Source organism: Eleutherodactylus coqui, chromosome 6 (genome assembly GCF_035609145.1).
Source record: "Eleutherodactylus coqui strain aEleCoq1 chromosome 6, aEleCoq1.hap1, whole genome shotgun sequence".
NCBI classification, from domain to species: Eukaryota; Metazoa; Chordata; class Amphibia; order Anura; family Eleutherodactylidae; genus Eleutherodactylus; species Eleutherodactylus coqui.
In genome coordinates, this window is record NC_089842.1 from 194,723,766 (window position 1) to 194,741,023 (window position 17,258).

A 17,258-nucleotide genomic window follows, 5' to 3' on the forward strand; every position below is an offset into this window, starting at 1 on the left:
TTGTACTAGAGCCTCCCTTCAAGTCTCCAGTTCTCCACAGTAAAATATCCTTTTGCTCTGATATTGTAATCACTTAACTATATCAACGTTACAATCACACAGAGAAAGTTTTGTTTTCTTCTGACAACTTCTTCTAGGGGAGTTTTTTTTTGACAGTATATATACACACACATACAAACTGTGGGGATACTACAGTCCATCCGTACTTTCTTAGGAACCCCTATCCACGGGCGTTGCGGTATAGATAGATAGGCTCACCGCAGAGAATCGGGGCAATTGGCAGCATGCTGTGAATTGCCCGCCAGGAGTGGAGAATCGCAATAATTCTCCGCTCGTGGACAGTGTGCCGGCGCTTTCCATAGTGTTGTTATGGAAAGCTTCAGAGGGCCCGTGGACAGGCACCCTTAAAGGGGTTGTCTCGCGAAAGCAAGTGGGGTTAAGTACTTCTGTATGGCCATATTAATGCACTTTGTAATATACATCGTGCATTAAATATGAGCCATACAGAAGTTATTCACTTACCTGCTCCATTGCTGGCGTCCCCGTCTCCATGGCTCCGTCTAATTTCAGTGTCTTCTTGCTTTTTTAGACGCGCTTGCGCAGATGGGTCTTCTCCCTTCGGCTCGGCAGCAGCCGCGTTTTGGCTCCGCCCCCTTGTACGCGTCATTGCGTAGCTCCGCCCCATCACATGTGCCGATTCCAGCCTCCTGATTGGCTGGAATCGGCACATGTGACGGGGCGGAGCTACGTGATGATGCGTACAAGGGGCGGAGCCAAAACGCCGCTGCTACCGAGCCGAAGGGAAAAGACCCATCTGCGCAAGCGCGTCTAAAAAAGCAAGAAGACACCGAAATTAGACGGAGCCATGGAGACGGGGACGCCAGCAACGGAGCAGGTAAGTGAATAACTTCTGTATGGCTCATATTTAATGCACGATGTATATTACAAAGTGCATTAATATGGCCATACAGAAGTACTTAACCCCACTTGTTTTCGCGAGACAACCCCTTTAAGGTAAGCATACACATTAAAAGTAAGAAATGTAATATATCCGATCCTGGCAATTTCATGTGTAAATGTTGTAAAGGAGGAAGGTGCTTGGGATTTCAATACACCCAATGTACACGTGAGATAAGCTACTTCCAGAAGAGTCAGACAGTGGTGATATAATAATAACTATATTACTCAGATGATGGTTTATATGTGTATTTATTTTACGCTATTAAAGCTTATTTTAGGGCACTGTAGAATGTCCCTACATGTTACTCTTGAGTAGAACACAGAAGTTTCAACTAACTTATGGTGGTTTCACACCTGCGCTAGGGGTTCTGCTTTCCTGCTCTGTTCGGGGAGCAGAAAAGGGGAATCCCTGCTGCCAAATGGCTTTGTCTCATGATGGAACCAAACAGCGCTGGACGGATCCCATTAACTATGATGGGTCCGTTCTGTTTCCACCCAGCTGCCTGGCTTTTGGACAGAACAAATGGATCTGCATGCAGTGCTTTTTCTCCCAGGATTTTGAGCCAGATCCGTGACGTAACTTCCAATCGGAAGTTCTGATGTAGATGTGTCACCGGCCTTATGCCAGATAGATAAGAAAGTAGAATGTTAACTTCCTGTTAACTAACAAATCTTTAATATATGCGTGATGTAGATGAGTGTATGTAATGGTGGTGCTAACGCGGTGATTGGTAATATTATGTTATGATGCAATCAAGCCTTTCTTCTACAGAAGGCCATAAATAAACTAAGCAGCGGTAAACAAAGGAGAGAGTGCATCACAACATAACACACATTAACCCCGTGATTATTCGAACTCTCATAGCTGTGGTGCCACTAATTAATTCGGAGCAATTTATACCAAGGCACCCTTTAAGTGCTCTCCAAAATTACTCTAAGGACTCTTTCACATGGGATAATTCATGCAGCTAACATGCGCAAAAAAAAAACGTGACTATTAGAACCTATGGTTTCCTATGGAAACATTCAGAAGAAAGAATTTTAGCCACGCAAAAAAACAAAAATTGCACCTAAAAAAATAGGACATCAGTGACTGAAATTCCCTGCTACGTGAAAAGACAGTACGTGACCTAACTTTGGTGCGCAAAGCGCAGAAGTCTCCATGGACTCCTATGGAGAACTATGCGTGGTGGCTGGTAAAGGGAGAATAAGGGATTTCCTCGCAGTGTGGAGAGAAAGAGAGATGAGGAAAGCCCCGGGGGAACCCCCATCTCCGCGGGGCTCCCCTTCATCTCAGCAGGGCTGGAGGCATTTCCACACAGCAGGGAGAAAGAGTGCAAGATGAAGGGAGTCCCTGGGGAACCCCCTTCATCGCTGGAGACTACCTTCATCTCTGCGAGGCTGAAGGGATATCCCCACTGCAGCACACTTTACGGCACTTTTTGCACATGCAGGGCATGTTCATTTGCGGGTGGCAGACAAACACACCCCAATTTTAATGGCTATTTAGCCTAATGAGTTCCAGATGTGCTCTTTTTTTCACGGAATTGCAGAGTGTATTGACTTCTATGGAGACCTTTGCTGCACAAATGTGCACAAAATAAAGCATGTCCTATGTGTATGAAGCCATTGATATCAATGGGTTCTATTCACGTATTTTGCACGTGTAAATACGCCCATGTGAAGGAGCCCTGTAAGAGTCTTCCCAGTTTAAGAAAGGACTGCTTTACCATTCCATTGTTATAGCTTTGCCATAGGTGTCAGTGCTAACAGGCCTGCTGGGGCTGTGAGAGGTGTTACCTGGTAGGGAGCCCTTAACCACCATTTTACAAACCAGGACCTCAATGTTTATTTGTTTTTAAGCATATAATCTCACCTTCAACATATCCCACTTCTCCCTGATTAACTCTTCTTTGTCAGCCATGCAGTCAGATAATGTAGCACCTTCAGTCCTCAAGGTTGCCAGCTGACGATATAAAGAGTGCACCCGGTCCTCTCTCAGAGATAGCTCCACACTGCATCTCTGTGAAATAAAGGACAGAAAGTTAGGAATAGTTACTACAGTAATCTGAAAATAAGCCGTGCCTGTTTGTGCCTTATAGACCAGAGATTCTTATGATGCCAATACAGGAAAACTGATATACCAACCTATGGAGCAGGGAAGCCCCAGCTCTGTGATGAATGGGCGCTATACCGCTATAAGGCTTGTACTAGTGAAGACATATTTTATACTGCTGTTTGGTGGGAGAGGCTATGCCCTATGGACTGACACAAAGAAAAGCGCTCTGTACATTATACACATGTAGCTCAAACAAGTACTTCAAATTCTGTATTTAAGTCTTATGTTTCTTTTATACTTTAACCTCTTGAGGACATGACCTCTTTTGGCCATAAGAACACGATTTTTGGGGATTTTCATTTCTACTTTTTAAAAGTCATAACTTTTTTACTTTTCCGTCGACATGGCCGAATGAGGGTTTGTTTTTTGCATGGCAAACTGTAGTTTTATACTTTTATTTGTACCATTTTTGGGTACATTGTAAAAATTTTATACATTTTTTTGGAGGGCAGGGAGAGAAGACATATAAATTCTGCCATTGTTTTTTCACAGAGTTAGGCCGGCTTCACACGAGCGTGACGGGCTCCGCTGCGGAATTTTCCGCGGCAAAGCCCGTCACGGGGCCCCCCAGAGACCCCATACTTACCAGCGGAAGATAGCGTGAAGACGCTTCCCCGCCCACCGCCGCCGCGTCATGTGACACACCCACCGTGTCACATGACGCGGCCGGCCGTGTCACGTGACGCGCCGGCCGCGTCATATGACGCGGCGGTAGGCGGGAAAGCGTTTTCACGCTATCTTCCACTGTGTTACAGCGGGAGATAGCGTTAACGGACGGCTTCCATTGACTGCAATGGAAGCCGTCAGCGCGTACATCCGCGGCAAATAGAGCATGCCGCGGGTGAGGACGGGAGATTTCACGGTGCGGAATTCAGCGGTGGAATGCCGCATCGTGAGCATTGTGCTATTAGGTTCAATAGAACCTAATAGCTGCGGGCAACGCAGCGGATTTTCGCCGCGAATTACGTGGCGTAAATCCGTACGTGGGAAGGAGGCCTTACTCATGCAGCATAAATGACATGATAAATTATTATCATTTTCTAGGTTTTTCCACTTTTGCTGCATAAAAACCTTGTTGCATTCAGTCCCATAACGTTTTAATTTTTCCATGGATGGAGCTCCGTGAGGTCTTGTTTTTTGTGTGACGAGCTGTAGTTTTCATTGCTACCATTTTGGTTACTTTTTGATCACTTTTACTTGTGTCTTTTTGGGAGGCAAAATGAACAAAATATGCATTATACATGTTTTTTAGGTTTTTTTATGTACAGTTTTTGCAGGATAAATAGTGTGTTTAATTAGCAGGTTGTTATGGATAAGATGATACTAAATATGTAGGTTTTTTTTTTGCTTTATAGAAACAGGGGAAAGTGTAGGGGCCTTGAAGCATAAAAGCTCTGAAACTTTAATTGCTATGATAATGTATTGCAGTACTTCTGTACTGCAATGCATTATCACTTACAACAGCGGTCACAGGTCATGGCAGGCCCAGACACCAGTGTACGGCATCCAGTTGTCATGGCAACCCATCAGCTCTCCGCGATTATGGAAACCGATGACTTCACAGAGGGAACATACTCCTCCTGTCAACCCTTTACATGCTGCGATGTACACTGACCGTGGCATTTAAGGGGTTCAGAGCGGGGATCAGTATTACTTACGTCCTGTGGCATTAAGGGGTTAATATTGCTACTAAAAATAAAAATTTCTGGATTGCAAATTTGGCATAATATTCATATACACCAATCAGTCATAACATTAGAACCAATGACAAGTGATTATCTCATTGCATGGCCTTCTAACAAGGATTGGGGTATATTAGGCAACAGGTAAACAGTCAGTTCTTGATTTGCTAAAAGCAGGAAAAATGGGCAAGTGTAAAGATCTCAGTGACTTTGACAAATGCCAAAATTGTGATGGAAAAATGACTGCACAAGATTATCACAAAAACAGCATGCTGTGTGTGATGTTCCCTGTGTGTGGGGGTTAGAACTTACCAAAAATGATTCAAGGAAGAACTATTATGGGGGGAGACACATTCTGGCCAGATTTATGAAAAGTATTGGAAATAGAGCATGAGTCTCCATGTGTGTGTCACATGTATATATAATGCATGTATTTTGGTCAATATTCTGCATGTGCATCAAAACCATGAATGGCAACAAACAGAAAAAGTAAAATTTAAATCTCTGCATTTTGTCCCATTTAGGTTTTGGCTTAGAAATGCCAATGCAAAATACATCCATGCAAAACTAGTTACAAAGGTAAGTATTAATGATTCCTAGAGGAGAGAAAACTGCTTCCACGAGCTGGCAAAAATAGAGCGTGAAAGAACATATATATATATATATATATATATATATATACATATATATATATATACATATATATATACATATATATATATATATACATATATATATATATATACATATATATATATATATACATATATATATATATATATATATATATATATATATATATATATATATATATATATATATGTTCTTTCACGCTCTATTTTTGCCAGCTCGTGGAAGCAGTTTTCTCTCCTCTAGGAATCATTAATACTTACCTTTGTATCTCTTTTAATTCATTCTTTTATAAAACAGCTATATTCAATGTTGGCACAGAGTGAATAAAAATATACCAACATAAAACACTATTGTGCAGTCTTTGGTGGAATGGTAAATTGCCAGAATAGGGTGGCAATGTACGAACAAAAATCATATCTCCTATAAACAGAGTTTCTTGCACTTCATCTATTGCAGACAGGGACAAAATTCTCGAGTTGTTTTAGAAACATTTTTATCAAACGTCCTGACTTGGACATGTCTGTGTACAAAAGTGTACAAGGAATGTTTGGCTGAGAGGGGGGGATGAATCCCTTATTCTTCTTCTACCCCATCTGAAGAAAAAAACATCAGCACAATACCCTCAAAGGAGGTTGAAAAAGAACTTCATTGTTGCTATAGAGACTCAATTTTGGAAAGGATAAGGCAGAATACTGCAAGGGGAGTGGTGCTGGGGGAGGGATAAAAATGTCCTAATCCGCCATCCTAAAGTTCACACAGGCGTTTCTTTTCCATAAAGTCAAGGTATCGGTATTACTAATGTTCTCCAGTGTAATTACTAAATCCGATACATCCATATACTATGTCACATCCAAAATGGATATGAGGCAGAAAATAATTCCTCAACTTTCTGAGTTGAAAACTGGAATATATATTCTATGGCACAACGGTATTAAAAGCTACAATGTCATATAATTTATAAACTATAGAACGTTATAAATAACTATTTTTATAATACAGTCATAAAAGGAATCATTGCCTAGACAAATCTTGACAACACATTGATTCTTCTCAGCTCTGTGCAGCTGACAAGTAGAAAGGAAACACTTCAGTGTAATTTTCTAGGCTTGTAGCCCTTCTCTCTACAGGATCATTCTCACCCCTCAGAGCATCATTTTCGCTCTTTCTGTACCCCATGGTACAGGTGCCTAAGCTGAGAGATAGAAGAACATACTAGGACTTATTCAGTTTCAGTTCACAAATATCATTCGTATACAACCCGTAAGATAAATTAGCCTTACATGTTTAAAGGTTGTGGTGTGAGTATAATAAATTGTAACAAATGTTTACAGTGAAGTTCTATGGTTTGCATGTTTACATAAATAACTTCTTGATACATTTTATTAAAGACCTGTAATAAAGTTACCCTGCTGCTCTCAGCGATATTCTTTGAATCTGGCCATCATGGAGTTTTTGCTCACTTTAACAGGACCAGTTAGGGTGCTGAAGAGTGCAGGTGCGTGTACATGGCGGCTCAGTGGTAAACACTAGAAGGCGCCCCGTTTAAACTCACTTGTTTCATTATAGTGATTCTTATGGTGAGGCCACAGTGGTGGCCACATGGCATTTGAACAATGCAACAACATGCGGTTTGAATATGAAATTGCACATTTTTGGTAGTGCAATCTTTGTCCTGGTGCCAACAAGATTCTTAAGGAAGTTGTGGATATTGGGGGGGGGGGAGGGGTGAAGGGGGGGGGGATATTTCTGTTGCTCTCACTGTTTATAGCAGCAAAGCAGACACATAAACTGGCTTGGGGAATATTGAAATTCCCTGTTCATGGTCTCAGATGTCATTCAATGTTCCCAGTCTGGTCACTACAAATTACTTGCAGGCCTTACGCAGCTAGCAGTAGGGTGAGGTGAATCAATTATACTGCACCAAACAAGGACAGTGTGCAAATATACAAGGTGTACGGTGTGGCCTTCTGCTGTCACATATCGTGTCGCCCAAGTGATTGTGACTTTAGTTGGCTGCGTTGTTAAATTTAAATTAAACAAAATGAAACCCAAACAGGGAAACAGCAAATACACACAGTACAAGTCAGCAGCCTCAGACATTGTTCAAAGTCACCAGTCTGCCCACTACAAATTATCTGCAGGCCTTAAGCAGCTAGCAGTGGTTTTCTGGAAATTACAAAGTTAGCTGAAAAGTTACATAAAAATACACTAAAATGTAAAACAAAAAAAGACTAAGTGAAAAAAAAAAGAAAAAGAAAACATGAAGTAAGCAAGGGGCTGGCGGTGGTGGTGTCAGTGATAGAAGATTGATCAAGTTGGCACTTCATGGACTAAATAATTCATGCGGCTAAACAATTACCCAGGTTTATATCCACTGCTGGAAAAGGCCATAAAACTGTGCCTGCACTTTCAGCATTCACACCCAACTGCCTCTCATCTGGAGGAGGTGCCGTGCCAGTTTGGGGCTACCACCCTCATCTGTGACTTGCCTACATAGTAGAATTCCATGTTCCATATGTTGCAGAGAGTAAACCCAGTGTATCAGATGGTGTATGCCATTACCAGATGCTGTATGGAGGTTAATAACTTGACATCTGTGGAGTGGCTGCAGATAAAAGATGTCTGTGCCATTTTAGCGTGCTTTGAGAAAGTGACCAACATGGCCAGTTGTGATGAAACACTGATCAGTAGGACTGTCCCTGTTGTCTGCCTGCTGGAACAGACTCTATGGGGCCTCAGGAACAATGAAGTGTTGTTGTCACAGGAGGAGGAAGGGATACCAATCTCCTAACTGTCTGCCCAGTCTGCCATTACCCAACACCACTGGGTGGGTGGCTTTGGGCAAGAAAGGGGGCATCTTCTCTAACCCATTTTTCCACCCATGGGAGAAATATAGAGGAGAAAGAGCAGGAGGAGGAAGAAGGAGGATAATATAGGTCTAGAGGAAGGGGACTATGCATTGTTCCTTCCATCTATCACTGACCCTAGCTATTCTATATGGATGGCAGGACCAGCTGGAGGACACTCTTAGGCCTGACCCGAAGAACGTGGGCCATTACCCTTAAAGGGGTTGTCCTGCGAAAGCAAGTGGGGTTATACACTTCTGTATGGCCATATTAATGCACTTTGTAATGTACATCGTGCATTAATTATGAGCCATACAGAAGTTATTCACTTACCTGTTCCGTTGCTAGCGTCCTCGTCTCCATGGTGCCGCCTAATTTCAGCGTCTAATCGCCCGATTAGACGCGCTTGCGCAGTCCGTTCTTCTCCCTGGTGAATGGGGCCGCTCGTGCCGGAGAGCTGGTCCTCGTAGCTCCGCCCCGTCACGTGTGCCGATTCCAGCCAATCAGGAGGCTGGAATCGGCAATGGACCGCACAGAGCCCATGGTGCACCATGGGAGAAGACCCGCGGTGCATCGTGGGTGAAGATCCCGGTGGCCATCTTAGTAAGGTAAGGAGAAAGTCGCCGCAGCGCGGGGATTCGGGTAAGTACTAAACGTTTGTTTTTTTTTAACACATGCATTGGGTTTGTCTCGCGCCGAACGGGGGGCCTATTGAATAAAAAAAAAAACGTTTCGGCGCGGGACAACCCCTTTAAGCACTTTGAGGCATATAACTGCTTTTGTGCTGTAGTGCTTGCAAAAGGGCCGTTGCATAGCCTGCAGATAAGATCATTACTGGATGGTCATCCGCCTTGGACCCGCTATAAGGCCAAAATGACGAATCTCATGCCGGCAGTAGAGACCGACCTCGAAATGCAGTCGTATCAGAATAGACCGTTAAGCAGCTTGAGCTGAGTATTTCCCTATGGCTGCAAGGATTCATCTGCAATGGATCACAGTTCTGACACCATCAGTGCAAAGGCAGCCTGACAGAGGTATGGCATCGTTTTTTTCAACCCATTGCAGCCTAAAGCAACAGCACAGAGTAGGACTTACAGTCATAGGCATCACTTATCCATGATGATCCGAGAGGATGGCAACTACTGCATGGATGTACTCAGACATGGTGTTGGCTCCTTTGATTTCTGGGTATCTAAGCTGGACGAGTGCCCAGATCTTGCACAACATGCTTTAGAGGTGCTTGCCTGCCCCGCTGTCAGTGTCTTACAGACAGGGTGTTCAGAACAGTTGGGATGTGATAACTGATAGACGCATCCGCCTGTCTACAGACAATGTGGATTGCCTGACATTTATAGAAATGAACCAGGCATAGCTTTCACATGACTTCTGCCACCCCATTACAGATTCCCCTGATTAGTTAGCATGCTGGCAATTTTTACTCACATGTGACTGAGCCTAGATTTATATTAAATACCACAGTGTTCTCTCAAGGTTCTGTTGCTGGTGGTGGTGGTGATGATGCTTCTGCTGCTCTCCTTCAGCTTCTGCCATGCTTTCTCCTTCTACTCACCCCCACCCTCCAGAAGAAAAATATGTCAATATGGAAATATGGAGCTACAGCTCTCATATTTTCACAAGGAGCATACGGTGCCCTCTAGGTGCTGTTGCTGCTGGTGGTTAAGGAACTGCTGCTGCTCTGCTTCTCTTACTTCCACCATGTTTCTTCCTCCTTCTCCAAAAACTCCCAGAAATTTTCTAAAACACAAGAATCGGCTATAACTCTACACCATGCTTAAGTGTTGTGGTTATCTGGTAGAATTTGTCCTTGTAAAATGTATGGCTTTTAAAACAAGCAGCACACTTTTGGTAGCTCTACAGCTGTTCCTTGGATCAGGTTCATACTTGAGTGTTCTGTCCGCACAGTACAATTTGTCCTGGTGCAAAGTATGACATTGTTTTAAAACTAGCATCACACCTGCTGTCTTCCTGGGCATTGGTACAATTCTTGATCTAGAGACCCTATGTGTGCCTTCTTTTGTTTTAAGTGACATCCCTGTGCTACGAATAACCGCTACACCACTGTATTTATTTTTTTTACTAATATTTGAGAGGAGCACAGTGTTCCCCAGATGTGTGGCTGTATTCCCATGTCATTTGGGGGTATTTGTCTGCATTAGAGAGCTTCTGGATGCAAATTAGTGAACCTGATTTTTACTTCTATTGACCTTAATGGGAGTCGAAATTGACAGTCCCAATTCATGATGAAATCAACCCAACCCAAACACAAACCGATTATTTCACTAATCGCTAATCACTAGAGAAAACCATACCATTGAAGACCACTTTGCACCACAATTTTAGATGGTCTTTTTTTGCATCATGCTACTCATGTTTTACAATGTGAGAGCTGGCAACAAAGTCACTGGAATCACTACATGTCAGGTACACTCCAGTAAAGTTCATGGAAACTTAGGATGAATACAAAATTGTGTGACTTTGAGTTGCAAGAAAATCTGAAAATGATGCAATCCTCCCGATTAGGACTTGGGAATGCAGAAGTCACTTTTTAGGTAGGCCGTAGATTACATTAGACTACAATGAGATTTCTGCAAGTGAGCAATAATAAACTTCAGAAGAACACTCTGATGATGTCACTATCTGCATAATCATCATGTGAGTATATCAAAATATATAAAGAATCATTAGTATAGCATTATTATATGGGAGTGGCCGGAAAGTCAATAGTAAATGAGTTTAAGTAGCCTGGAATAAATAGATGTCTATCCTAAGAGAGAAGTAAAAAGAAAGTACCGTAATATAAGGATAGACTAGATAGACCGCGTGGCTTTTTTCTATAGTTAATCTACTAATGTTTTTATATACAGTAACATTTATGTATGGAATGTTGATAACCCTCAATATAATATCATATACAATAATATTATACTAAGAGATGAAAGGCACATACATCTCCTAGACATAATCTCTGGAAGAAAGCAGCCATGTTTCTCTTCACCTAATACAACCTCTTTGAAGTATATATGTTTCCCTTTCATGAAGCAAAGGAGAATCTATGCTTTTACATCAGGAAATTGCATAGGCAACAATTCTCTAATATACAACTACTACTAAATATGCTTTACAGCAGATTCGTAAGACAAATTCCGGAAATTTGATTTTTCCCATGTGTGAATTGCTGAATATTAATAGAAGGGATTTTAGGAATTTGTTGTACATTCAGTTTCCTAATACGCCTTTTATAAATGTTTTTTTAAAATTTGAACTGCAATACCGTACATAGTCTATTGACTCGAGTGGCACTGTTTCCAGGAACAAAAAGTAAATCCTCTTTTTTTAATTCTGGAAAATTCTTATAAGTGTAACTTTCACTAACCAAGCGGAACATGCAAAAAACTGTTTCTGGGCCAAGGGCACCTTTCATGCAAGAAAGCATCAGCAACCATACACTTATACTGTGTTGTTCTTAGACTTGTGGACTGACTGGGAAAGGGACACATTTCTTTCACGTCCTATTAAAGAATAAAATCACAAAAGATATGTTAAAAATGAAAGTTGTGGTTCCATCCTGCCATCTCTTCTCCCGCCAATATCATAGATGGGGGATTGGGTTGGAATTAACCCCTAACTAGAAGAATCTGCCACTATAAAGTAGAGTGGGAATTTTTCCTCCCCCTCAGAATTTCAATGCATAGCCATTGCTTACAATAGCAGGCAAGCTGATGTGGAGAAACACTGCACAAAACCAAGGGTGAGGAAAAAGAGAGGGTGGGGGAGACAGTCAGAGAAAAGAGGGCAGCACTACTACTCAGGGAGACTGATGAAGGAATTAAGACATTCATTATGAGTTATTTTTCATGGGGTGGCTGTACGGTTAGGGCTGAGAAAAGCGAATGAGACCCCCTCACTCTGCGCTGCATTGTAATCCTTTTGAAAAAGGCAGCTAAACACTTAACCTGTTCTCTGCCTGAGGAATCAGTGATGTAATGTCCTGCTGCACTTTCTAAAAGAAAAACGTAAAGTTGTATTAGTATGTTGAATGTATATCTTTCCAAGAAAGCGGACTTTTTAATTGTGTTCTTTCCACAAATCTGTTACATTCTTGCAAAGTAATACATTGCGGTTATATTAAAATATGTCTTAATTGCCTATAATCAATAACGCAGTCATTGACATTCTAAAATCATAATATTTAATTAGGTGACATCTAATTATAGCAAATATAAAAAAAATAACCACTAAAAGGAATGCAAATTTATAGATATTCCTAATATCCCTACATACAATGACAGGGAAAAAAACTTGAAAAAATATTTTAAAACCCTGCTCAAAGAGTGAGCAATGTATTTAAGTGCTTCCGTTCTCCTTCACAGAGGCTAGTCATTCAGAGTAGCACAGCCAAACATATTCATAGAGGGATTGGCGGTTGTATCCCTTCTGCACATAATGGCGGCTGTAGATGGCGTTTGCAGTACTCCCTCTGTGGTGGGTTCTTTTAAAGCCCATGTCTAATGCTATTCAAAAGACAACAAAGAGCCTTTATATCTTCGCATCTTAGCACCACAGCTCATCTGCGCATACACACAGCAAAGGAATCTGCACAGGATAATGCCAAGAGAGAACCTTGTATTTTAAATGCAGGGTGTTTGCATTAAAAATCTATAAGATCCAGTTCAGAGTTTCTTTACCTCTATATCTTAGTTTTCTAGGTTGTCTCATCTCTGCACCTGATCTTTCCACAACCTCATTTTCATTCTTTAGATACTTTTGAATACACTATTTAGTGTTCTGATCCCTGTCATGCTCTGTTCTCTCCTCCTTTTGGATGGAAAATAATTGAGCTACGCTGCTCTTGTCTTTTTATGAAATGTAGTTGGAGCAGCCTCCATATGATGGCTAAGGTCGGAATGCAAGAGGTGCCGGTGAAATATTTTAACTATTCAAAATGGAAAAATGTTATCCTGGGGATTAACAAATAAGTCAGTAGGGGTGATAAATGTAAAATTCCTTTTGGACCAATGGGTGTAGCTACTGCACCATATAAGATAACATTTAGGCCAGCCTTAGGTTGTATGCTGCTCTGCGCAGTAAGTGCTATTGACGTCCCCTTACAGTGTACCATATAGTGACCAATTAATAATATGATACAATGTACATATATCTTCAATTACCACGTCTTGTATACGACATAAATGTTTTTAATTGGAAAGATATGTCACGTCATTTTGAGGAGTGATATTTGTTAGTGTCATATTTACCATGAGAACCAAGTACTTATAGTTAAAGGGGTTGTCCCGCGAAACAAAGTGGGGTTATACACTTCTGTATGGCCATATTAATGCACTTTGTAATGTACATCGTGCATTAATTATGAGCCATACAGAAGTTATTCACTTACCTGTTCCGTTGCTAGCGTCCTCGTCTCCATGGTGCCGTCTAATCTTCAGCGTCTAATCGCCCGATTAGACGCGCTTGCGCAGTCCTGTCTTCTGTCTTCTGAATGGGGCCGCTCGTGCCAGAGAGCGGCTCCTCGTAGCTCCGCCCCGTCACGTGTGCCGATTCCAGCCAATCAGGAGGCTGGAATCGGCAATGGACCGCACAGAAGACCTGCGGTCCACCGAGGGTGAAGATCCCGGCAGCCATCTTCACAAGGTAAGTAAGAAGTCACCGGAGCGCGGGGATTCGGGTAAGTACTATCCGGTTTGTTTTTTTTATCCCTGCATCAGGTTTGTCTCGCGCCGAACGGGGGGGCTATTGAAAAAAAAAAAAAAACGTTTCGGCGTGGGACAACCCCTTTAAGGAAATTGTCAGAACATGTCTACTGCTCTAACTAGATAACTACTGAATATCAATATTTTCAAGTACATTATCTGGTACATTTACAACCATGGAGCGTAAATAAATTGATCACAAGTTGAAAGCTTGAAATAACTTTTATGGACCAGTTTGACAAGGAGTAAAGACCTTGTTGGTTTTACTTTGTGTGAGGCTTGAATGGCATTTAATTTTTGTGTTATGGCTGTAGGTATGAAGGCATCTGCCTAAGAAGAGCGGAAGAGCATGGTTTAAAAAGAGTGGGTTACTAATGAGTGCACTGGTCAGTATGATACAGGGAGGGAGGTGATTCTATATATGGCATACTGTCTGATTAAACACTTAATTTAAAAAATTGGTATTCTGGAAAAAAAACACCACTAGTAACATTAGAAGTGCCAATAGATCAATGAAGCTTAAGGATTGGGTTGAGAGTGCAGATATCCCTAAAGGGAACCTGTCACCTTGGAACAGGACCATAAATTATTAAGTTATGTTGCTGTTCCAGGAGGTGGCGGGAGTGTTTTTTTTATAGTCACCCACCCTCCAATTCCCGTGCTGTCCATCAGTGAAGATTGCACACAGTCTGAGCATGCAACTCTTTTGTGACCGCCATGCACACACAGTCCCATAGAAGATCTTCACCGGCGGACAGCATAGAAACTGAGGAGCCGGCAAGTATAAACAACACATCCCCCATCTCTCAGTCACCTCCCGAAATAGCATAAGAAGTTACTGTGTTTCCCTGAATATAAGACACTGTCTTATATTAATTTTTGCCCTAAAAGAGGCACAGTGTCTTGTTTTTAGGGGGTGTCTTAATATTTACATTGCATGCACCGTTCCTGTTCCGCTAGCTGCTCTCCAGGTGCTCTGGCAATCTTCTGTGTCGACCTCAGCAGTGAAAGTCTCAGCCAACCACAGCCAGCGCTTGATGAGCCAATCACAGCCATTCAGTGAATGACATCATTGAATGACTGTGATTGGCTCATCGAGAGCCGACAGTGATTGGGTGAGGCTGCGGTCCTGAGCCAATCACAGCATTCTCTTGCTGAAGGCAGGGTATTCAATCCACGTTACCAGGAAGAGAATGCTCTTTTTTTAACACTGAGGATGCCACAGAAGACTGCTGGAGCACCTGGACGGGGACAGCGCCTGCAAGATGAATATTTTTAATTTTTTTCCCACGTAGTGTAGCTAGGGCGTACCTTCGGGAGAGGGCGAATTTTTCAAGTTCCTCCCCCTGAAAATCATGTTAGAGCTTATCATAGGGGTAGGTCTTATTTTTGGGGAAGCACGATAGCTTCTGGTACTATTCCGAATTGACAGGTTCTCTTTGAATTCCTTACTATAGTTATCAGTTGAATCTAATGAACACCTTAATCAGCACACCACGATCTGAAAAATGACCAAAAAAATTGAAAGCCCACGGGTTTGCAAACCGCTGCAGCTCTCTAATGTCACACTCACATACATACTAACTTAACAAGTGTGAGGAAGAATCCTGAGAGGTTCGAAAGCTTGCAATAACATCATGTATTTTTGCTAGCTATTAAAAGGTATCATATCTACAAGATTGATTGGTTTCTCTTACTGAGAACAATCACATTTTGCTCTACTGGTTAACATGGTACTAAACGTTTTTCAATCATAGCATCTGTTTTCTTTTTAATAGGAAATAGCCACTCATGCAGTCAATACCTACAGTATTATAAATGTCCATAGACTCAGGTTCCTTCACTTGTATTATACTTCCTTCTAATTTATGGTCTTTGTATTTATTACTTTAATACAATATGCTTTCTGTGCTTCTGTCTTTCAAATCCACCTTCCCTCCTTGTTCCTCATGTCACCCTGTGTATGGTATAACTCATCAAGAAGGGAAGAGGTGCTAAGCCATCCTTTAAAACTCTGAGCTGCTTAAGTCGGTTCCGGGCATATTGTTTGCTAATAAACTCATTAGCAGCCGAGCATATTATCCTCATTAATTAGGCAAGACAACGAAGCTGGGTGCTCCATTCTAACATAGCTATGGAAAGATTCACTCTGCTGCTCCTAAAACAGAAAGAGCCAAATCTTCAAAAGATTAACCCTATTCCACCAAATTATTCCCAAACTCAATAATGAATACTTGCTATTGAAGTACTGGTTATCAAGAATTTCTTTTCTTGTTTGGGAAATCTAAAGATTTTTTTGCTTAACGTACAATGAGCAATCTTTTGCTTTGGTGGGCCCAAGGCACCTCAGTTCAACACTGCTTGTGTTCTTGTGTACATTTTATATGAAAGTAAACATATTAGACATAAAATATTATTGCTCTCAGTAATAGAAATAAATTAACCACGTCGACATGATAGTTTTTAATTACTAACAAAAGAAATTATGTTAACAGTGCAAGCTTTTGAGACTACTTAGGTCTCTTCAGCATGGATGGGGTTTTTACCATATTAGACATCTCATGTTTGAGTTTTGTCTAATACTCTAGTGCATTTAACTTTATACCCTGGTGGTGCCCACTGCCAATGACAGGACTAGCGGAATGATAGACAATACTTTTTCCTAAATCTATCTATAGCTATCTATATTAATATGGAAGGAGATTGTTTAAAATACAGTATACAGGCTTGGTAGCAAAAGCGTCATCCCAAAAATTATACAGACTACAAACAAGAAAAGGCATCTTGTCTGACAGATAAAGTAATATGAATAAAGAGACACAACCTTTCAGAAAGTGTAATGGAAAACGCGGATCTTTAAAGAAGGATACATAAGTCCTTGAATATCAAGGTTTGCGAGAAAGGCAAAGAGAAAGGTAGAATTGGACCAGTAAATCAGGAGAGGAACTGCAAGACATCCAATGCTTCTGTTATTGGCCATATTTGCACGCCTAGGGGCACAGTAGGCAGGTCCACTTGCCTAAAAGTGGCTATACACGTTAGATAGCTGTTGGATAAATGCTCGTTCAAATGATAACTATGTCACAAAATACCCCCAAACACATTTACACTTAGCTGAGCATTAGAGATGAGCGAACGTACTCGGATAGGCACTACTCGTCCGAGTAATGTGCCTTATCCGAGTACCGCTGTACTCGTGCTGAAAGATTCGGCACGCGCTGCGGAGCGGGGAGCTGCAGGGGAGAGCGGGGAGGAACGGAGGGGAGATCTTTCTCTCCTTCTCTCCCGG

General features: G+C 41.7%; 1 protein-coding gene across 1 annotated transcript in view; it reads right to left on the minus strand.

The window, feature by feature from the left end:
- LOC136571799 (A-kinase anchor protein 6-like) overlaps positions 1 to 17,258 on the minus strand; it is a 70,058-nt gene that overhangs the window by 938 nt on the left and 51,862 nt on the right. Inside the window, exon 5 of the mRNA XM_066572426.1 lies at positions 2,837 to 2,983. Coding sequence (XP_066428523.1) covers positions 2,837 to 2,983 — 147 coding nt within the window. The remainder of the gene's footprint in view (positions 1 to 2,836; positions 2,984 to 17,258) is intronic.